At 32.7% G+C, this 23,758-nt stretch overlaps 4 protein-coding genes across 6 annotated transcripts in view; 2 read left to right on the top strand and 2 right to left on the bottom strand.

Moving 5' to 3' along the window:
* Window positions 1-23,758, bottom strand: part of LOC144848763 (macoilin-1-like) — a 148,597-nt gene that overhangs the window by 64,432 nt on the left and 60,407 nt on the right. The gene's annotated exons all lie outside the window — the stretch shown is intronic.
* Window positions 1-23,758, top strand: part of LOC144848825 (LYR motif-containing protein 2-like) — a 102,762-nt gene that overhangs the window by 11,395 nt on the left and 67,609 nt on the right. The window lies entirely within an intron of this gene.
* LOC144849023 (metabotropic glutamate receptor 3-like) lies at window positions 1,526-4,881 on the top strand. Its single transcript, XM_078705976.1, has 3 exons — window positions 1,526-2,471; window positions 2,746-3,905; window positions 4,304-4,881. The coding sequence occupies exons 1-3, from the start codon at window positions 1,526-1,528 to the stop codon at window positions 4,865-4,867; spliced, it is 2,670 nt and encodes an 889-aa protein (XP_078562102.1). The 3' UTR covers window positions 4,868-4,881.
* On the bottom strand, window positions 12,516-23,726 carry LOC144848782 (Golgi-associated PDZ and coiled-coil motif-containing protein-like). 3 transcript variants are annotated; one of them, XM_078705715.1, is made up of 10 exons: window positions 23,436-23,726; window positions 21,986-22,150; window positions 21,223-21,398; window positions 20,498-20,663; window positions 20,141-20,230; window positions 19,650-19,814; window positions 18,773-18,861; window positions 16,938-16,962; window positions 15,315-15,335; window positions 13,875-13,926 (listed from the first exon to the last, which is right to left on the bottom strand). In XM_078705715.1, exons 1-9 carry the CDS (start codon window positions 23,637-23,639, stop codon window positions 15,318-15,320), a joined length of 1,098 nt encoding a protein of 365 aa, XP_078561841.1. In that variant the 5' UTR covers window positions 23,640-23,726; the 3' UTR covers window positions 13,875-13,926; window positions 15,315-15,317. The 3 variants fall into 3 exon arrangements, with proteins under 3 accessions (XP_078561839.1, XP_078561840.1, XP_078561841.1); XM_078705713.1 differs by lacking the exons at window positions 15,315-15,335; window positions 16,938-16,962 and having other exon boundaries at window positions 12,516-13,926; XM_078705714.1 differs by lacking the exons at window positions 15,315-15,335; window positions 16,938-16,962 and having other exon boundaries at window positions 12,516-13,926; window positions 20,141-20,226; window positions 20,494-20,663.

A 23,758-nucleotide genomic window follows, 5' to 3' on the forward strand; every position in this document is an offset into this window, starting at 1 on the left:
AAACCACACTTCGGACCCATTTGGAAGCTTTAAACATCCTCTCCTCCTCTTGAGTACTATTATCAGATAACAAGATACACTTATCTTCAGAGTGCCATATGACCTAAAACCCGTCTCGTTAGACCGTTATTATAAGCCTACTAGTATCGATCCATATTAAACATAGTTAATAATTGATAATCAGTCTCTGATGACTTTCAGTAAAAAGCAGACAATCAGTTGCGCGTATATGAAGTGTTAGCAGACAATCATCAGTTGCGCGTATATGAAGTGTTAGCAGACGATCATCAGTTGCGCGTATATGAAGTGTTAGCAGACAATCATAAGTTGCGCGTATATGAAGTGTTAGCAGACGATCATCAGTTGCGCGTATATGAAGTGTTAGCAGACAATCATAAGTTGCGCGTATATGAAGTGCTAGCAGCAGACGATGTTTTAAATTTACAAAAACACGTTTTCAAGTATAATGTTGAGGTGTTAATTTTAAGTAATTCTCAGAGTCTCTCTCTTGTTGAGAGTAAAGTCCACATTGTGACGATCACTGCTAAATAAAAACACTGAGTATATTTATTTAAAGATAACTTTACCAACTGTTGGTACAAGATAGTAAACTGTGGGTATGTGGTATAAGTGGTGAGTATGTTTGTGTTTATTAGTAATATGGAATCAAATAAACTATAAACCGCCTTGTGCAATTATAGTACTGTGTTATACGATTAAACCTGATGATAGAATTTAGCTGGGAAAAAGTGGTGTCATCTTGGCCTGCTCTCAATCCTCTTGATGTAAGAGGTGAGTATGTTTAGTAATTACATCGAATCAACATAATTTAGAACAAACCTAGTGTATATCTAGTATCGTGGTGGTAAACTTGATGCTAGAATTCACTACATTGTGTCTTATCTCAACCATAACAAAATGACCAACTGCATAGGCTTTGCTAGGCTTTCAGGTTTCATGTTATTGCAATAGAAACTAATCTTATTTTCATGTTATCACGGCAGTTTTCTCTTTGATTTGATCACTAAATAGCCCAATTATTTTAGAGACACAACCGAATCAACTGTTTCTTACTCAGATGAAAGAAACCTTGGTGGAAATTTCCATTTAGATGTTTTAAAAAATGGAACGTTTATCCCACTAACCATATTTCTAAATAGTTTATTCAAATGTCACCATGCAGAAACTCTAGACTATGATGTCCGTTTTAAAGTAAGCTTACACTACCAGTAAAAACCTTTGAAAGTCAAACTCGGTTATTGAAGCCAAAGGATTGTAACAAAAAATGTCAGATTGTTTTGGTAAATATAAGGAGGAGCACCTCCCATTACCCCAACATTCAGAACCTACCTTAACAACTGAACAGAAGACTACATTTGATAAGCAAGCATCCTGTTTATAGCTAATTTGTGCTAGAAAGTTTTATTTTGTCCATTACAAAATTAGGCCTACAGTATTATTTTTCTTATTTTTAGAACAAGTGCCACGTTTAAGCTCTTAATAGGCCTAGTGTAGGCCTGTCACAATGGACTTATCGATAGAATTGATACTGATCTCAATTATCGTTTGTATTCTACAATTTGGAGAATCTCTGCAGGCTAAAAACTATACTAAACAAGGAGATATAATACTAGGCGGCTTGTTTCCATTACACCTGTACGATGAAACGACCGGTACTTGTGGACAAATTCGGGAGTTAAATTCATTGAAGCGTGTAGAAGCAATGGTATATACAATCAATAAAATAAATGAAGATAATATTTTTCATAATATGACTATAGGTTATGAAATATACGATACGTGTTCGTATCCTTCCGAGACGCTCAAATGTTCGTTAAACTTAATTCCCAAACAAAGGACAAATGAATGCCATTGTAAATGCGACTGCGCGAACAGTACGGAGGGTGCGTGTACTGAGTCTACTAAGCGCGTAACTGGAGTTGTCGGCGCACAAAGAAGCAGCTCATCCGTGCAAGCAGCCGTCCTTTTCGGTGTGTATGGTATCCCACAGATAAGTTACCTATCAACAAGTGATGAACTAAGTAATAAACTAAAATATAAATATTTCTTAAGGACCGTTCCTCCTGATAAATATCAGATACAGTCAATAGTGGATATATTAGTCTTTTATAATTGGACGTACGTTTCATTCGTGAATTCCGATGATTCATACGGAGAGAATGCGTTAAAGGCGTTTAAATTCAGAATTAAAGACTTGGGTATATGCTTAGCTACAACTAAATCCGTTTCTATACACGCCCCTGACGATTATTACGATGAGGTTGTGAACGATTTGGATATGGCAAAGAAAGCTACTGTTGTCATATTGTACGTACAACTGGAGGTTGCCAGTGGAATCTTCGAAGCTGTGAGCAGGTTGGGTATAAAAAATCGGTTCATATGGATTGGTAGTGATGGATGGGGAAACTATGGTTTAAATGCAGTCAAAGGAAACGAAGACGCAGCGTTAGGTAAGTAATCGAGTGTAATGGTTAGTTTACCAACTGACTGACTGAGCTGACCGACCGACCGTTCAAAAGATCGACTGACCAATTGATAATAAAGAGAATCACTAGAGACGCAACGCAACGTAAGTAAATTGACCAATCACAAACGATGGATTATTCGAACTGTCGCTTGTCATTGGTTAACACGCTAGCGTTGCGTTTACATCCTTGCGTTACGTTCTAGTTGGAACCAAACTTTACTGCAGTAATCGTATGTTTTCTTTAATTATCATTTCAGGTGCTCTCACAATCCAGCATTACTCCAATTCTATTCCAACGTTTGACGAATACTTTTACTCGATCACCCCTTCAGATACCGATAATCCTTGGGCTATTGAATTTTGGGAGAGGTACAGGAATTGTTCGAGTAGAGAACCTATAATTGGTCTCCCTCCTTGCGACCACCTTACCCTTGCTCCGATAGCAAATGACACCGATTCACCGGCGCATGATAGTCTAGTCATGGACAGCGTCTTATCCTTCATTAATGCCCTACAAGATATGAAAGGTCAACAGTGTCAAATAAATAGCGAAAGATGCTCAAAATTTACCCCAGATGACGGCAAAGCTCTCATGCCGTTTCTTTTGAGAACCAAATTTGAGAGTCCTTCAAATGGACAGGTGACATTTGACGAAAATGGAGACTCCCAACCGAGGTATAAAATAAAAAATTTACAAAAGATAAACGACGTGTATACATTTGTGGATGTTGGATCTTGGAGCGAAGAAAGTAATTTTAAAAATGATAGTGAAGTGAAATGGAACATAACAAACGATAATTCAACCGTGAAACCGAAATCCTCTTGTAGCGATCCGTGTGAGACGGGTTATGCGACCATAATCTCGGAAGAAACGCCGTGTTGTTGGACGTGCGTCAAATGCCTATCTTCGTCGATAGTTACCGATAACAACCGCGGTACACGTTGCGAACCATGCGATACAAATGAACCGCCATTTTATTTCCCAAATGAAAACAGAACAAGATGTGAAGTTATCGATGGAACGTTTGTAACTAAAGAACATCCGTGGGCTATAATTCTTATCATGTTATCAAGTGCTGGAATCACTGTGACTTTCGTCATACTGGTTGCATACATCAAAAACAGAAACACACCGTTGATCAAGGCATCCAGCAGAGAACTTAGCTACATCATTTTCTGTGGCATATTCTGTGGGTTCGTCTGTGCCTTATTCCACGGTATTCGTCCGGGTCCAAGTGTATGCGTTTTTCGACGAATAGGATCACCGATTTCAGTGGCGTTGATATATGCTTCAGTAACGACAAAAACTATTCGAGTATATCGGATATTTAAGACTAGTGCGAAGAGCGCACGGAGACCGAAGTTCATCAGTTCCCAGTCTCAATTACTTATTGCGTTCTCGGTGGCTATTTTTCAGGTATGTCTCTTCTTAAATGTTATATATAGGCCTATATCAATGTTGTTGTTTAAGTTAAGATGAGAGAGGGAGGGAGGGCGGGTAGACGATGACATTTCGTTTATAGTAGGTAACAATATAATGTCGCTCTTCCCTAGTGTGAATTGTAGCGACATAACTCTTCTTTGGTGTAATCTGGTCACCTAACCAACTTCAGATAATACGCAGCTATTGAGGCAAACAGTCATTCTGCGCATGCTCATTAAATTATGTGTATGATCTTCTATGGAATGACTTTTCGACTCGACAGGTGCGTTATGGCACATCGTGAAAACGAAAGATTGCTAATTAACTAACACTAAATAGTTTCTTTATATTCAACCCTATATTAAAACATAATAAATCACCACCTTTTTCAGATATTATGGATGCTTATTTGGTTGCTAATTGTACCACCGACAGTTAAGTACATAATGCCAAACAAAAACGAAGGTACCGTGATCATGCTCTGTTCAGCGTGGGATAACACTGAAGGAACTGTGGACATTGAAGTCATCGGATCCTTAGCATACAACATTATATTAGTCTTAATATCCTGCGTCTATGCGTTTATGACACGCAAATTACCAGATAACTACAACGAAACACGGTTCATCAATTTCTGTAGCTTTAGCACACTGGTGATAATTGTCGCGTTTAGCCCACCATACTTTACAACGAATGAACCTCAATATAAGGCTATATACAAAGGATATGGATTGGTTATTAATGGAACAATTGCATTAATATGTTTGTTTGTAGTTAAGATATATGCGTTGTACTTTGTAAATGATGAGGAGATGAACGTGTTTACGCAGTCTCGCATTAGAGCAAATACGAAGACATCGATCCGTGACGTCATGCCGGCGATTCAGGAAAACAGAGAAAATACGACACAAGTATCCGTAGAAGGTGTAACGGAACAAGCTGAAACTACATCATAAATACAAAAAAATGTTAAGAGCCATTGTCTGTAAGAATCAAAGAAATATCAAAAATAGTGGCAGACTCAAAAAAATGGATTTCTTTCAAATTTTGCACATGGCTATATATGTGTTGAGAGAAATCAAATATGAAGTATTTTTTATTTCACACATATATTTCCATGGCAACGGCCAAATTTGTGTTTTTGACAAATTTTGTCCTTTTTTAAGGTTTTTTAAAATGGATATTGGTACTACTTTGATGAACGATATTTTTGTTTTGTTCATTTAATTATAAAAAATAATTAGTGTATGCATAATAACAATGCATTGTGTACCAGTTTCATATTTTTTATTTTTTTTTTATTTCAAACTTTGGGAGATACCATTTATTTAAAAAGGGGTGTTTTTCACTTTTTTAAAATTGTTAAATGCAACTAAACTTTACTTCACCATAACGCCCAAAGTGGTGTTTTTTTTTAGCTGATTTATTAGAAATAGGTAGTTCTAAGGTTTAATAATTGATTTCTAAAATAAAATACTGGGGTAATTTAAAAATCTACAAGCAGTGTTGCGATAAACATAGGCATTTTTATAAAAAAAAAACATGGTATATTAGTAAAAACATTTTGTTTTCTTTGATTATCTGATTTGAAACTCTTTGGTCAGAACAATTTTTAATGTTTTATATAGTTCTAGTTGTGTTGTGAGAAAAAAAACATTATTTTTAATTATAGATTCTGTAATTCCCAGTTTTAATGTCATTTTATAGGTTATTTGAATAAATTATCAGATCGTTGTGAATTTTAATCTTTGCAACAGATTACTCCTCTCTTATTTTGAAGCTCCTCTTTCATTTTTTTACTTCTTTTACTTGCTAACCTAAGCAGATCCCACATGCCCATCCACCACCACTTTCGACTAACACCCCCCCCCCATCCTTACCCCGACAATAGCCACAAAAAGATAAACTGCAACACTTTGGTCGATCATCCACTATAGAGTGTCAAATGCATGCATTCAAGCACCACCCACACTGCCGCTACCATCGCCCAACCAATAGACGGATTCAAACTCCTCCATCCCACCCCCTCCCCCTTTCTCAAAGCCCCCACCCACCCCAAGTTAAAAATTGCAATGCAAAAGATAGGACATGAAGTTAAGTTTTTAGACACTCGCCTCCAACCCCCTAACTATTTCAAACTCCTGGATCCACCACTTTCCCCTCCCCAAAATTGAACCAATCAAAAGTCAATGATATACTCAGGTATGTTAATGCTACATAACAAATATTGAAGCCCTGATGTGAAATTTCATTTCATTTAAGGTCAGCATGTAAAATATCACACTTTAAATTCTATATTTTTTTTACTGTGATGGTTGGATTCAGTATTAATTAATAATTATCTGATAATTATTTAATTTCCCTTAGTTATGCATAGCAACAGTTACTATGGTAACTAAAATTGAGATATTCTTTAGATTTTTCATACTTACCTTATACAAATTTAAATTTGTAGATTATTAGCACTAGCAGGCATGCCTTATTTGCATTTTCAAATTACCGTTTCACAAGGTCATATTCGTAAGGACTTTTATTTACAGCGGGCACCTCCCGTAAGCGGCCACCTCCCTTAACAATTTGAAAAGCCTGTTTGTTCTTCCTATCTAATTAGTGCATTTGGTACCTACCTTAAGCGGCCACCTCCCGTAAGCAGCTGCGGGCACCTTTTTATATTAAACATGAGATTTTTTGTATGATAAATGACCTCCCGTAAGCGGCCACCCGAAAAATGTGATACTTATTGCATGGACCTATGAATTAGAGGTCCATGTTTATTGTATTTCTTTATATATTAGCTTTATTTCGAAGCGGTTTTAAAAACATTACTGTGAAGAGATGAGAAAACTACACAGATTTTGACCGACCATTTTTCATATGATAAAAGCTTTTAAAATTTGTCTAAAAATGCTAAAAAATACTAAACCACCTGATTATAAATAATAATACAATTAGCTGGAAAATTGAGAGGCTCTTTTCGTTAAGAATATCGTATATAGCCATAATACGTGATTTTGGCCCTTTATCGGCAGAACCTCCCGTAAGGGGTCACCGCCCGTAAGCGGCCACTTTTCCAGGTCCCGAGGATGGCCACTTACGGGAGGTTCAATTGTATTTAAAAAAACAATTATCCTTAGTTACGCATAGAAACAGGTTCTAAGATAACATAAATAATACATTTTGACATAATTTGACCCAACAAATGACCCTTTCACAAGGTCAGACATTTTCTGGGATTCAGTAGGTAAGTAAATTTGGGAAAAGGTAGTAAAGCTATGTAATTAATTGTTTGTAGTCATGAAACCCCATATTAAAAATATTGTACTTAGTTACGTATAGAAACAGTTACTACAGTACACTATAGGTAAAATGTTGATGTCATTTGACCTCAATATGTAAAATATAATTTTTTTTTTCATGAAAACTCCATATTTTATTTAAAAAAATTATCCTTAGTTACGTAAACAGGTTTAAGATAACACTAAAGGTCAATTTTTTACCTTTATTCAGATTTGTCAAGACTTTCTTTCTGAGATTATTAGGATTCAGTATTTAAAGTAAATTTGGTAGTAGAAATGTAAAACTATGTAGAAAAATCGTTTGTATTTATAAAAAACCCCTTATTTAAAAAATATTTTCGCATAGAAACAGTTACTATGGTAAAATGTTGACCTCATTTGACCTCAAAATGAATGAATTTACAAGGTCAAGTTTGTCATCACTTTAAGATTATTAGAATGCAGTAGAAGTAAAATTGAGAAAAATTACAAATGCAATAAATTCTTTGTATTCATAAAAACGCCATTTTTTACGTTTTTTTCAAAATTACTTTCCTTAGTTACACATAGAAATGGTTGCTAAGGTAACACTATAGGTAAAAAATGAAAAATGTTGAGAATTTTTTATGAACTATCTTGTAAATTTTGATCAAACATTAATAGTTGTAGTAAAGTGGGGACCTGTCCTGTTTTGCATTCTGACCCCTTTTGACCTCAAATGACCTATTTACAAGGTCAGATTTTTGGGAGGTCTTTCTGTATCTCTTTACACAAAATAGATGTAAAAATTTATAAAAACCATTGACGCAATTATTTCAAAGTTTAAAATTATTTTCCATCAACTAAATATTTCAATGCAAAATACTGTTTTTCTGGCAATTAATTGAAATAAACCTGGCAACACATTCTCCTATTTTATCTAAACTATTCGTATGACTCTAGTAGCATTATGACAAGCCACATATACATTTTATTATTGTATTAGCCATATTTAAATTGTGTTTCATGTGTTTTGTTGTTGATATTTTGTTTGTATTTTTTTGTATTTTTCGTATTTTCCTGGCAACACGAAACCTATGTACGAAATTTACCCCAGTGTTTTTTTCGTGATTATTGTTGACAAACCTATTGACTATCAAATTACAAAAGTTCATTGATATAAAAACACCACTTTGGAAGTTATAGGTACGTTTATGAGGTATACTTTTATAAAAAAAATATTTTTTAAAAACACCCCTTTTAAAAATAATGGTATCAACCAAACTCCATTCTGTAAAATTTTTTTTTCTACATTAAATGGAACTCAATACATGTTGTTTACACTGCTATAAACAAAAACTGTATACTGTAAGTATTTTTGGTTAAAATAAGTATACAAGTTTGTACTTTTTCACTATAGAAAATCTGTGAAAAATTGCAAAAACATCAAAATTTGGATAATTGACCGTTGTCATGGCAACGGAGGCTAAAAATTAAAATGAATGTTGTAGATATGCTTTTTATTGAAATGTCTATTCATGGTAAAAATTTGAGCGAAATCCATTTTTTTACATCTGCCACCAAATCTTTGATTTTTACAGACAATGGCTCTAAATAGTTGTTTTAATTATAAATAGACCACGTTTTAATACTACTGTCTATGTAATACTTTAATGAACGTACGACAACGGTGACGACGACACAACGACGAAGACGACGCAACGACAACGGTAAGAAGCTGATCATGATGATCAACGACGACTTTAGAAATATCCATAGGTTACGATGGCGGTGATGAGGACGGTGGACATATTCAAGGCATACACGGGTATCGGCAGGAATCCTGCCACAAAGGCGGTGACGACGAGAATATGCATATAGCGATTTTGTTGAAGTTTGCTACGACGGCGGTGACGACATGACGACGGGAATATGCATTGAGTTATTTTTTATATACTGATCCTGATACGACTGTGGTCACGACGACGTTGGGAATATCCTTTGACCGGTTTTGTAGTACACGGCGGTGACGACGACGGTGGGAATATTCATCTTATATGTCAGTAATCCTGCTACGACGGCGGTGACGACGACGGTGGGAATATTCATCTTATATGTCAGTAATCCTGCTACGACGGCGGTGACGACAACGGTGGGAATATTCATCATATATGTCAGTAATCCTGCTACACAACGGCTACAGTATAAAACTTTCATATAATTGAAATCACGTGTCAACTTAATAAATTAACGTACTTAATCTTTATCTTTTAAAACACAATATTAAAAAAAAAAATGACAAAACAGAAACTGCAGATGTAGTTGTTTATTTTAATAAATATGATAAATCGAGATAAATTACCGGTATTACCGTAAATAAAATTAAAAAGATGATTAAAACAAAGAACTTTGCTCTGATATCGATCGTATACATTGCATAGTGACGTATACAGCATAACAGATTCAAATCACACGTGAGCATAGCATCTTGCTCACGTGGGGTGTATGATGAGCAAACAAAATATTTTATATAAAAAATTAAAATTGCAACTGAAATGAGTGCTCGATCGAGTAAGCTAATCTATGCGGCACATCTTCTATGGATATGTCATTCTCCTCAATCCTAATTTAACTTAATCAATAACACTATATATTTCTCTTACATTTTCTTTATTTGATACTGCACCAAATGTTATGCTCTTTTAGAGCTATAACTATACTTTGCTAATACAGTACTGTACTTGTATTCGCATTCCCTATGAGCAGCTGCAATGACGTAGTATTGAAAGTATGACGTCAACACCAAACGCACACGTACGTTAGTTGAAATTCAAAACTCTCATTAACTATTTGTTTACACAAAAAGATCAGTTGAAACACTGTTATATTTATACTTGTTTTGATTACATCATACATAGGTCAAATCTGGCATTGCGCGTCACCAATGCGTCAACTAACCGTCAACACAGATCATGAACGCATTTATGTACAAATTATCGTTGAAGGTACAATAACAAAGATAATAGTGAAAATAACAAATAAAAAACAATATTAACATAAATCTAAAATAAAAATTAATATCACATAATACCAAAAGTATCATTGTGGTTAATAAATTATCTATATACATTTTATGAAGGTTTTTGATTAAAAATCAAACAGACATTAAAAACAAAATAAAGTATACTGTAAACAAGAAAACAAATAGAAAAATAATTTCTGGAACATAGTTTGGTTATATCATATTTATTACATTTGTTATCTTAGAATGTATATATTTGTTTACTCTTTTGGAAATAAAACAAAATTGAATATTATTACTATTAATGTGATGGAGAAATAGTTAACTGAAGTGTTCCATTGTACATAAGTATGTATTAACTTTAAAAATGATACTATCTACAACCAATCTAGTTGTGCCACCCCTGGCCTCAACAAATGGCAACAACCCAATATACCCCTGGTTCCACCCAATTATCCCTACCCCTGGCCCCATCTAAATGACCTTTCATCATTGGCCCCACCCATTAACCTACCCTTAGCTCCACCCACTGTGTGTGATTATAATGTACATTACAGCATATTGAAATTAGTGAAATATATCGTATAAGAGAGTTATATAGGCATGGTAACATTACATTAACAGAAACATGACAATATGTATTATATAATATATTTTAAAACAAAATATATATAAGTTCCATGTAACAAAATTTACCATTGATATTAAACTACAAAGTACTGCTTTAAATTTAAGACGAGTATTAAATTTTAAATTGCTTTTGAATAAACAAATATCTTATTTCTACAAAATACTATTTTGAGTACTAATCAATTTAGATGTAAGGTGTAGGCATGTCTAATCAATGTGATCAATAATCAATAAAGTGATCAATAATGTCATCAAAATGTGATCAATAATCAATAATGTGACCAATAATCAATAATGTGATCAATAATCAATAATGTGACCAATAATGTGATCAATAATCAATAATGTGACCGATAATCAATGTGATCAATAATCAATAATGTGATCAATAATCAATAATGTAATCAATGTGATCAATGATCAATAATGTAATCAATTCAATATATTATCAATTAAATAATCAATGTATTGATTTACCTATTCCATTAATCAATTATTTTCATATCTGATCAATGAATTGATATTAATTATCAATTAATGATAATAGCGATATTAAATCATTCATATTTCAAATTACAGAATTAATTAGGTGTTAATTTCTGCATTAAACACATGTATGGTGGCCCATAAGTTCATAGCAAATGATATTCCAGTGAACTTCTGGGCCACCATACAAATGACACTACTACTGATACATTTTACAGATATTCCAAATGCTATATCTTTACTTCCAGTGACTGTTATAATATTTATGTTAAAATCTATAGATTCATCTATCTAGGAAATTCTACAGGAACTTTAGAAAAGGAAACTACAAAATACATGAAATATTTGGCAATCAGTATACTATATATTACCAAGGTGTTGATATATCTCGCTGTTACATTTTTATATTTGAAATTCTTATAAATTTTATTTAATGTGATAAAGAAAAGCTGAGAAAATCCAAGTAAAAAAGTAACCACAATCAAGATTCGAACTCGAAATCACCTGAATGATGCAAATGCACAACCATTGGACCACTGGGGTTTTCACAGTATGATTGGATAGCTTAAGATTTTCCACATTTAACAATTATTTAATAAATGTTTTCATTAAATAAATTTTACTTAATTCCCTGCACCCTTCCAACATTAGAAAAACATTAAATATCGTAAATAAAAAATTATAAATTTCTGTTAATTATTTCATTCAAAAGTTAAAAATCATTAAAAGAAACATGCAAAACGTTGGAAGATATAACAAGAAAACGAAAGTGATTTGATAATGTAAAACTTTGGCCATCGCTAACAATACAAATGAACATATAGTCAACTTACACCATTTATCACAAATGCACATAAATGTATATATACATTAACTTACAGAAAATGTACTGCAAAATTCAAGTGTTGGCTGTATACAAATGAACAGCCGTTGCAGGGAAGACCACACCAAATTTATTCTCTGTTTAAAAAGAGAGTTGTGGTGAGCAAATTTATACATTATGGCACTTAGTATCGGACTTACTCTCTACTAGTAGAAATACCCATCTGAGGACAGTTTTCAAATGTAGTTTAAAACCTTTCCACGACTAGTACAATAATTTTGATACTCTATGTCTATGGAGGAGCAAAATAGTAACAAACATACAACCGCTAGTAAAAATTCCATTTTCAGGGTTCCCCAATCACACCACTTCCAAGCGCTCCTTGCCCTCACCTTTTTCTAAAAAGTAGTATACCCACCCACCCCCACTATTTATTTATTAACCGCCTTCTCTCCAACTCATCTTCCATCTATACAAATGACTAGTTATTTTAAATAACTTTATTTACAATAGAAATATTAGACCCATTCTATTCTACAACAAAATATGGGTAACGTCAAACAGCTCAATATATGAAATTTAGGAATAAACGTATCTTTATAATTTATTACTGTGTTTCCTGTAATATTGATTCTGTCATTTCATACTTGGACACAGTATTCATTTTTTATCACATACTATTAAAGTAATTATAATCTATGTTATTGTTATACATAATATATCGACAGTCCAACGTCCGTTGAAAGATAAACAAAACAGACAATAAAGACAGACATCGTATCTAGGTCTTTTTCTACATACAACCACAACCAACTCAAATGTTAAACAATAAATTATTAAGTCCATATAAACTTTAAGACAATGTAAGCATAGGCCCCTTTAAGTCTTAATACCTGGATGTCAAGCAACACCACATAGAAACTACAGTACATGATTTAATTTCTAACCAAAATTCAGTCAACTCTCTCAATACCAAATAACTTGACCCAAAAATATTTTTAATAACAGGGGAGCATTTGGTAATTTTGGGACCCTTTTCTGGTATTGGGCAAGCTTCCAGGGAGGCCTATTTCGGGAGAGTTGCCTGTTATTCAGTGTAAGGCTAGTGATCTAGATTGTTGGTCCAATCATTGAGTAATAATCCATGGTCCAACACAGTACAACACTGTACAGTGTTTCATTATACAATGGATGGAGCTGCTAGAGCACCTTTAATTCAGGCAACTTCAACATCTACAACAAATCAATTTTTAATACGCTCAATGGATTCTATATATTAAATGTCTCCCAGAGGTAAGATACAACCTATATTGCTTCAAATTCCCAGTTAGTATTGTAATTAATGTAACTAATACTTCCCTTTGAGTAAAGTATAACTTACACTAATAAAATCAATTGCTTAATACAAGTTTGATTTTCGATAATTTTATTTTTAGATAAATTTCTTGAAATGGAAATAAATGCTTTACATAATTTATAGGATATTGACCTCAATGAGCTGTAAAGAGGGCGCCATCACCCGTTGCTCCTGGCGATTTCTGTACTGCTTCCATTTCAACATGTCCTACCACTATCTGTCTAGAATCAGCATTACTATCAGTAGTTTGTGTATTCTTTGGCGAATCGGATGGACTGGGTTTGCTTTGCGGACTTCGTGCTTGTTCTGTGTTCATTGGTTGACAGTCGGTATCTTGGTTAATAACGGCCTTGTTCTCTAGGAGTGGTGGCGTCTGTGTGCCGTTCCCGTTGTACTGACAAGGCTCCACGTACTCGCTAGCGTTCTCATCAAATACATGAGATCTGAAATAAACAAGCCGGAGGTCAATTGGGGTCAAACAAAATTGTAGCGAATACATTAAATGAATACATTAGACATAATGAATGTACATTTAATAAAGTACACTTAACAAATGATAGAGAACAATCGTGTTGGAAATCACATGTGATAAGGTAGCTTAAACAGTAATTAACTTGAAAGCAACTGTGCTGAAACTTAAAACAAAATAATTATGCAATAAAAATTGATTGAAATGTACCTGACCTCTCATGCTTAAATTACATCACAAACACATTATATCACATTAATTGTAATTAATTCAACATACAGCAAACATGCATACTGTACACATGCATCGTGCATCTGTGGCTTACAATGTAAGGTAACAAAACATTCCCCTAAAAATGTTTAACATTTTGTCAGGATTATTTGTAGATTATAATTTGAGTTTTAGGAGTTTCATTTCTTTAGTCTGCGTTCAACTCATATTGTGTATATTACTAAGGTGTTATCAAGAAAATGTTGTTGACCACATTGGTCAACCTGGTTTGGTATCCAGACCTCCCAACTCTCCCGATAATGGCCAAAGTCTCCAGATAGCTTGTATCATCTCCTGCTAATTATAAAAAACTTCCACCAGGTCCACAAAGCATTAATTTATTCTAACCATATCACTAATTAATTAGCTATCATTATAAATAATTAGTCACCTAGTGACATGGTAATAAAAATAAATGCTCAGAATCAGAACAAAAATAAACCATCATGCCAACGAAAGATATCAACATAAACCTGATTTGTGTGTTTGACAAATAATGAAAGTATCAAATAAAATAATATGCCTAAGCAAGTGATAGGTCTTTGCTGAAATGATAAGCAACATGGCAACTTGATGGTACTTAAAAATGAATGACAAAAACGATGAGAAAACTCAAATTGGGAAACTTAACAAATCCAAGTACGTAAGAGAAATGTAAACGGCGCAAAAAAATGCAAGAGAATTATAAATCAGCTAATTAACATAATACATAGGAAAATCTAAAAATGTGTCCACCTCAATTTATTATGAATGTAAAAAGAGGTGAGGAATAAGTTGAGTTTTGTGAATTTAGAAGTGTTTTTCAACTCATCTCTATGTTGTTAGAGCTGTGTTCAGATTGGGTGTTAATCACACAAGATATTTTACAGTATGGTGTAATACTGTAGTAGTAGTAGTAGTAGTAGTAGTAGACCATGGATATATAACAATTTTATACCTCCATGAGTAGACTAAATTATATGCATTGCCAGGTGCACAAGCTCAAGTTTCTGTGTGAAACAAAGCTAAAACAGAATTCTCTTGCGTTTGTTTGCTAAATTGTCTCATGTGAACGAGGCTTTCAACAAAATATGCTGCGATGACATCACTCACCACTTAACTGATAATATCACACTTGAATAGGGATAAGAATTAGGGAAACATCAAGTTAAATATGCAAATTTATTACATTTGTTTGACTGCATTTAGGTAAAATGTTTAAATAATTCTACTGACGTTACTGCAGATAATGTATTACAGTTAAAATATATTTTGTAGTACAGTTAGAACCAGTATTATTAGCAGAAGAATTTCCATAGTGTTAAAACACTCCTTAACTTTTTTATGGGAAAGAATAGAGACGTCCTAAAGGATGGGTTCTAATGTGATTGTTTTATTAAAGCTTGGTTCTCACTAGTAACGCAACGTAACGCAATCTACACAACGTAAGAAAATGCCTTTCCACTCATTGTGTTTGCTCCCACCTGCGTGAAATCAAACCTACGATGTTTGCAGCACTATTGCGTCGTCTGTTTCTACTGTTGACTACGCAATAACACACTTTGCGTCGATACGTCGCTGCATTGCGTTCTAGTGGGAACCACGCTTAAGGGTCTTTATTTGGAGTTGATTTTATACAGGAGTAATGCTAGTCATTTCTGCAGTAAAATAGTAAATGCTGCAGTAACTACAGTAGAATCATCACAGACAAAAGGTTGTTTAAGTGTTTTGCAACATCTAAAAAAAGACCAGCGAGGATTTGAACCCTAACCTTACGTTTAGATGGTCAAACTGCAACGGTTGAACCATATTCTCCTTAAAATTAATACTCAACTAGATTTGAAAAATCAAATAAAACAGTTCTTAGAAATGGATCACCAAGCAAACATTAATGCTAGGGAATAACTAAAACTTTCCCTGGCCCTGAAAATAAACCCTATTTTTAAAAAATGATCTCAAATATGTCGTTAATAATTCATAAATCTGGAATAACTTCAATATATTTTCATCTACAAGATACTTATATTTCTTGGTTTACATTTACCCATTTTTTTTCTCTCTAAAAAACAAAACTCACGAACCAAAACAATAAATCAAAAGAACTGAACAGTCATAATTAGAATATTTCCAATGCCGTTAGAATTAATAATAATAATTATTATATGTAGACAGAACACAGACTAACGATACAATATCAAAAGTTAATATTGTATTATGATGCAGGTTATGATACATGATGATATAAATATGTTTAAAAACAAGCATTGGCTACAATATTATATTACTAAAAAAAAAAATTAACATTATAATATATATGTTTAATTTACATAGTTGAACTCGTGCAAACTGCGAGTTTTGTATGACGTAGGCACAAGTTTGCATAATAATTCTCAACACTTTAAATTTATCATGTGCCCACCAATGTGACAACCTTTTATGTTTTAAATTTTACAGTATAGAAGATTTTCAATACAATGAATAATAAATAAGAAATAATAAAATAAGAAAAATTATTTTGTTATCGTTCATCATAAAAATCTATGCTTTGAGATTTAAAAATAATAATTCATTCATTCAATCTTTTATTTTGGAATCTCTGGTCCATAGAAAGTACAACTACATATAAATAAAAAAAAAAATTTATAATATTTTTCATTTATAATTCTACCCAAGATTTACATCACTGTAAACAAATGTCGGTATTAAAGACACTTACAATCTTTATCATCAACTTACCAATCGATCAGACACAAGTTTCATCCTAGACCAACGCAGCAATGAATAGGGATAAATCAATATTAACCTTTGAAATTGTTATACTGTATGCATGTTTATGTTTTGGAACTCATTGCTACATCCTAAATGTGACGCCCATATATGGACATGATATATATGATAGATGGTCAAATCACTACCATTATTTGGGCATATAACTACCATATTTGGGCACATCACGTTTTTTTGTCAAACTAGTTTGATAGTGTAGACAGAGCTTAAGAACCTCTATTTAAGGGGACATTAAAGTGTCTCCTTAAATAGGGTGTATAATAAATAGGAGTTTGCTGTAATGTTAAAGCCTTACCCTCTGTTTGCTACATGGGAAAGTGTCCCCAAAATAGGGGTTGACTGTAGTGTTAAAATCTATATTCGTTTCATTGGAAAATGTCCACCTAATAGGAATAGTTCAATTCAAAGTTAAATAATATAAGATTCTAAATATGTAACGTTTTATCGAACAAATTGCTACTAATTAAATGTCATAGGTCAAATTTGCTATGAACTATAACTAAGACAGGAAGTATAAAATGCTGGAATTCTGTATTGATCCAACTGCAGTAGTATTTATGCGACTTATACTCTATTTCAAATTAAGAGCAATTACTGATCCTTTTTGGCATATTAAGTTGCACAAAGGCAACAAAATGAAAAGTAATTTACTTCTAATTTACTAATTGTAAATTGTACACTACAAAGTACTATTTTATCATAAGATTCATTAAGTAGTATTTATTCTTTAATTGTATAGCACGAAACTCATTTTATTCTTAATAATCCACAAATTTCTAGTAATTTGTTTCCATAGATCGTTATTTACAACACAATGAGCATTCAATTGTAATGGATACGTGTACTTAACTTGCATTTTATTGCAGTAAATTGTACTATATTATTAGAAGTAGCCTGCAAGTATTCCTGATATGTTTTCAATTTATTTCTAATTCTAAATGTCGATCTACCTACAGGGCAACTAGCGTTACTGAATACGAAATACAAATAAAAAAAACAACATTTTATTTCTATCTCTTAAAAGTCTTATTACATAGACATAGATTCTTTTGTTTAGTTTAAATTTGCTCATAAAATTTGACATTTAATTTAAAATGGTGTATTTAATGGGGCTGGACAACACCAGTGCAAAACAATATTTAATGGGTCCTGCTGGACAACACCAGTGCAAAAGAGTATTAATGGGTCCTGCTGGACAACACCAATACAAAAGGGCAGTACTAGATTGGACAACATCAACATACAAGGAAATATTATTCATCTTCATAAAAATACAAAGATATTATGGATTTAGAAGAAGTAACATCAAATAATAATGATAAAAAGTGTAACATATTTATCACAAAAAAAGGCAAAATTTCAAATACATTTTCTAAAAAAAGAATGAGTAAAATCTTATAATTACGAAATGTAATTCTTGTGACCCCTGTGTTAAAGATGTGTATAGTAGAATTTGGCACAAACAACCACAGAATGGTAACACCAATGAACAAAACATGTTTCAACCATTATTAGCTAAAAAATAAACTCTTTTAAAATATAACTATTAGCATCCCTGATACAACTTGTAGTAAATTAAGGTTCATTTTAAACATTTTATCTAACTATTTGATTAGGCAACATCACAAGATACCTATATATAGAAGTGCTTATTACAGCCTACGTCATTACAGTTCATTTCTAAGTTGTTTGTCAGTGTTCTCTTAAATGTTTCAAATGGTATAAATACCTAATCAATTTTCTGTACATTAAAAGGTTGTTTTTAACAAATTTGTATTACTCACCGCATATTATCCTCACACCCATTATCATCGTCGTCATCTGTGTCCGAGTCAGGCGCAACAAATTGCACTTCCATTCGAATTTCTCCTTGCTGAAAAATAAAATAAACAAAACTATTTAAAAAATATATTAATAAAAATGCCTATAATACATTAAACCTTTATTCTGTGTTAAATAGTATTATAATGTTGATATGTATTAATGAATGTTTATTTAAAATGAGGAAGGGGAGGAGAGGGGTGTCAGATATGGGGGTGGTAGGCACAGGTGTATGCCCTGGACAGGCTCTATAATCAAAACAGGCTAACAGCTATTTCTGAGCTATAATAGTGATATAGACATGCTTGTCAGAGAAATTACTCCAAAATAACATTTTATTCATAAACAATAATTAAACAAAATGAAAATATGTATCTATTCACCACGCACCCACTCAAGAATGCTGTGAATAACATGTTAGCAACAATGTTGCCATCTTCCATCTATCAAGCTTTACACATCCATAATATATTCCACGGATTATGAATAAATTTGAAAACTAAAGATATCCTGGATTATTAAATGTATATTTTATACAGCAGGCACTTTGATAACTTATTATTTATCTTTGACATGACAACCAATATCTTCATTATTTAGAGGAAGAAAATAACAGTAACAATAACAGTTTTTAGTAGATTTAATCAAATTAATATATTGTTTATATTATTATAATAATCACATTATGAATAGTGAAAATGATTAATAAAACAAAAATAAATTAATATTAATCATATACCATTATAATAAATTTCATATTCCAAATTAAATTAACTTACATGGTCGAGAGTATATTATGACATATTTAACTGTTGTGAGATTATATCATGATATATTTACCTGTTGTGAAAGTATATCAACAGCCTGCGCATGTTTCGATGTGCGGAGATCAAAACCATTGACTGATATTATTGCATCACCAACAAATAGTCCCCGACATCGCTCAGCCGGCATTCCTTCGTGAATCTCTGAAATCAGTATTGGGACGCCATGTTCTCTACCACCCTGATAAATAACAGTTGACATCAATAAATGTTAATAGATTCAATAGAAATGGATGTTATGTGTTAAAATTACATACAGGTCATGTCATGTTCAATCAAGCATTACGAATGACCTTACATCATGCTTTTGTCAATTGTAATATCAGCCACATTTTTATCATATTTCTCCTTATAATCACAGTACTCCTTAATGTACTGTTATTTGATTTTTAAATTATGTCCTCTTTCCTAATGGGGAAAGGCCAATCTTGGTTTATCCAGGTAAGCTAGGCAAATAATAGACAATTATATTATCATTATGTAATAATAATTATTGTATCAACTCACAGTAATTGACATTCCTAAACCTTCATTAGGTTCCTTAATTAGCAGAACTTTCCTAACGTCACCAACTCCACGACTTTGAACTGCATCTTCCTAAAAATAACAAAATAAAATGTAGATAGGTACACAGGAGCAGAAACAAAATAACTCAAGTAATAATGGTTAGGACCAAATGTTTTAAATATTTGTATGTACAATAATATTTCCTATTGAGGATGAAATAAAGTGATTTGATTTTGCTCATCTTCAGAATGAGACACAGAATGAATGTACAGTATGAGACTATTATCCCATAAGACCAAGCTAAACGGCATACAACCATCATGGCCTTATTGATATCTCTCTACTTTAAATACTTACATGTCCAACTGGTTGAGGTAGTTTTTTCTTGATTCCTCCTCTCCCTCTACACGCTCTGATGACCGTTTTATGACGATGAAGATGTATCTCAGCCTCTAATTGGTTCCACAATTTATCGTGTTCTGGACCACGCAAGTCTCGGCCTAACAGTTGAATCTGTTGGATTCTATAGATAAACGACAAACATGTCCAATTTTAGAATTAACGCTTACTGTATTTTTATTAATCCAGTATCTTTTGGAAAATTATGCGATACAGTGTTGAAGTTCTTCCCATGTTACACACACTCAACTGTATCATAAGAATTATTTTATGAAAATTGTCACATGTGACAATGTATTTAGGAATTTGTCTGACCAAACTTGTCATTTAGCTATGTAGATACTGTAATGCTTTGTCCACACTATCAAACTAGTTTGACCAAAAAAGTGTGCCCAAATATGGTAGTAATATGATGTCATCGTGTCCATATGGGCACATCATTTTTTTGTCACATAAAGTTTGTAGACAGGGAAGAATCGACAGGATGTTTGTTTACAATCGTCACCTGTCTCTTTATTAAGGGGAGGGGAACAAAAAGGTAAAATGAGACACAGTATGAAGGAAATTAAACTAAATGTCAATTGCCTAGATACACATACAGAAACACATGCAATACTCTTCTTTGTTATTAGATAAGGGACTCACATGTGACACTGTATCTAGGAATTTGTGTGACAACTCACCTGCCAGCTAATTCTTTATCTAGATACTTTGCAGCAAGTCTAGATCCATACACTTCACCTTGTAATGCCAGAACATGATGCTTTAACCTTTCGTTTTCTTTAATAAACTCATTTACCTCTGCTTCTAAACGAGCTTCTTTAATTGAGTCCGCCATGTGATTATCCATTTCTTTTTCCTACAAATTAAAACGAAACAAAAGGCGATTCAATTTAATGTTTCAATTATTCAGTTTCAGGCTGCTAGCTGTTATTACCTTAAACCAATCTATTGTGCACTCTAAATGGTTCTTATTACTTTGACTTTGTCCATTAAAGGTATGTAATTGAATTCCATACGACTGAAAAGGGAATACTGTACATTGACAATTTCAGAATCACATGTTCAAGAGATTTGTATAATGCTAGACCAATGTCCATTTGTTTGTATCAGACACACAGTATAAATGAATCACTGGCTTGACCCACATAGAAAAACTAGGACATTTCCTGAAATATGTAAATTAAATCGGTTATTGCATTGCTAAATATATTTCTGATTTTGTTAATTAGAGATCATTTAGTTTATTATAGAACATTCCTATTTAAGTTCAATATTAAGTAAGTTAGATAATAAGTTTTAAGATAAGTTTTTGTTTATTTAACAATTTTCTATACATTGCATGTTCAATTTAGTGTGTTTTTCCAAACCTTTTCAATACTGATTTTTTTATATGAAGCTTGAAAATGGAAAACATAAATCATGTACAAATGAGTGTGTACTTACTAATTTAGCCTTAATAGCATCTGAGTCAACGTTCTGTCCGGTGCTGACGTGCAGTTGTAACTGCACAGCATGCAGTTGTAGAAGTTGATTGTGTAGCTCTTTCTCTAGCACTGCCTTGGTAGCTTGCACCTCACATAGATCTGCTCTTAGATTCATAATTTGGGCCTAAAAACACAAAAATAAATGGATCTTCATTTGTTATTACACATTGTGACCCAGTTACTGGGTAGAGGTCTCAACTGGTCGATGAAATGAACCTCTTCTAGAATCAAGAATGTTATAGAATGTAGTCATATCTAATATTTAAAATATTGTTTCATGTGTTTCATTTATGATTTTCTTTTTTGTGTTTTTAATTTGGTTGGAATTTGGAATTTAGATCAAAGTGTATTCATTATTTAAATATTGTACTACTATCTGTCATATCAATTATTTGAATGTGAAGTAAGCAAGCTTTTGTGCGGTATATTCAATATTCAACTGTGTAATTATTACATTTTTATTTGCATATTTAATAATTTAGCATTTTATTTAAACTCTGATTTAATATTATGCAAGTTACTGTCATTAAATCAGGAAAGAGTAAACCTGGGTGCAAAAAAAAAACTGCCAAGGACATTAGTAATAAAATATTTAAAGAGTATTTAAAATTAAAAGACTAAATTTAGTTTTAAATTCTACTTTTACAGAAAGTTTATATAGGCCTATAGTGTGTTTCAATCAATGTCAGGTATTGTATAAGATATTGTAGTTGTTTAATTTATAATTAAATAGAAAAATTAGTCATCATTTAATTACAGTATGAGTAAATGGATAATGTAATATAATATTATAAATAATACAGGAGGATGGTATTTTCTAATTAAATGAGAGTATCCATCGCTCTAAGCTCACCAATAACTAATTATGCACAGCTTGTGTAAATACATTATACAATAATCAGTCTATTTTAATTAATTATTTTTTCTCCATGTGGCAATAGGTAGGTATAATGAACCAGTGTAATTAATATATTGCCTGGCAGTGTTTCATGTTCACAGTGACAAACAAACTAAATAGTCATTAATATCAAATTCACTCAATTTATTCTAATAAAGTATTAATTTACTATTATATAAAATTGTTGATATACGATGCCTAGCCTACTCGTCATAGGATTACTGTAGTAGGAGGGATGGTGAAATTCTATGCCTACTGTATTGAATTGATTGATATGCAGTTTAATAATTTTTAATTAATATAAGGGAATAAATATAAATATGTTTATCAAAAAATAGGCCTACAGACTACACTACAGACAGTATTTATTTTTATATTTTTACCAATTTTGTTAACTACTAGGCTACCAAGGCTTCAATATCAGACCGGTTTGTAACCGAGACACTTCCTCCTGATCTGCGATCAGGCCGAGCCCGAGTCTCCTATCTGCTGTACAACAAGTGCTGCCTACCTCATATTTTGCATTATTCTGAAAAATCGTCTGTGATTTATGGCAAAGTTGAGCAAATGCTGCACTCAATGCTGTCATTTTTTGTCTGCCATCGTACGTTATATCACATTGATCAGGATCTATTTCTCCAAGAAGTATATCTAAATCTACAAATGCTTTATCAAACTCTTTTTCCAAAAGTTCCAGCCAGTGCAAAGCTGCCATGTTGTCAATTTCAACAATCTATATTTTTTTGCTCGGCTGCACACACACAGCCTCGTTTTGGGATTTTAAAGTACGTTTTTCTCTCGTTCACAATGCGTTCCTCTCCCGTTTGCGCTTCG

This window comes from Antedon bifida, chromosome 7 (genome assembly GCF_963402885.1).
Source record: "Antedon bifida chromosome 7, ecAntBifi1.1, whole genome shotgun sequence".
NCBI classification, from domain to species: Eukaryota; Metazoa; Echinodermata; class Crinoidea; order Comatulida; family Antedonidae; genus Antedon; species Antedon bifida.

Coding starts and splice junctions, on each gene's coding strand:
- LOC144848782 (XM_078705713.1), bottom strand. CDS start 23,639: ATGGCAGCTTTGCACTGGCTGGAACTTTTGGAAAAAGAGTTTGATAAA. Junction 20,664..21,222: donor GATAAAGAATTAGCTGGCAG/GTGAGTTGTCAC, acceptor GTTTATCTATAG/AATCCAACAGATTCAACTGT. Junction 20,231..20,497: donor TACCTCAACCAGTTGGACAT/GTAAGTATTTAA, acceptor TGTTATTTTTAG/GAAGATGCAGTTCAAAGTCG.
- LOC144849023 (XM_078705976.1), top strand. CDS start 1,526: ATGGACTTATCGATAGAATTGATACTGATCTCAATTATCGTTTGTATT. Junction 2,472..2,745: donor AAACGAAGACGCAGCGTTAG/GTAAGTAATCGA, acceptor TTATCATTTCAG/GTGCTCTCACAATCCAGCAT. Junction 3,906..4,303: donor TCTCGGTGGCTATTTTTCAG/GTATGTCTCTTC, acceptor CACCTTTTTCAG/ATATTATGGATGCTTATTTG.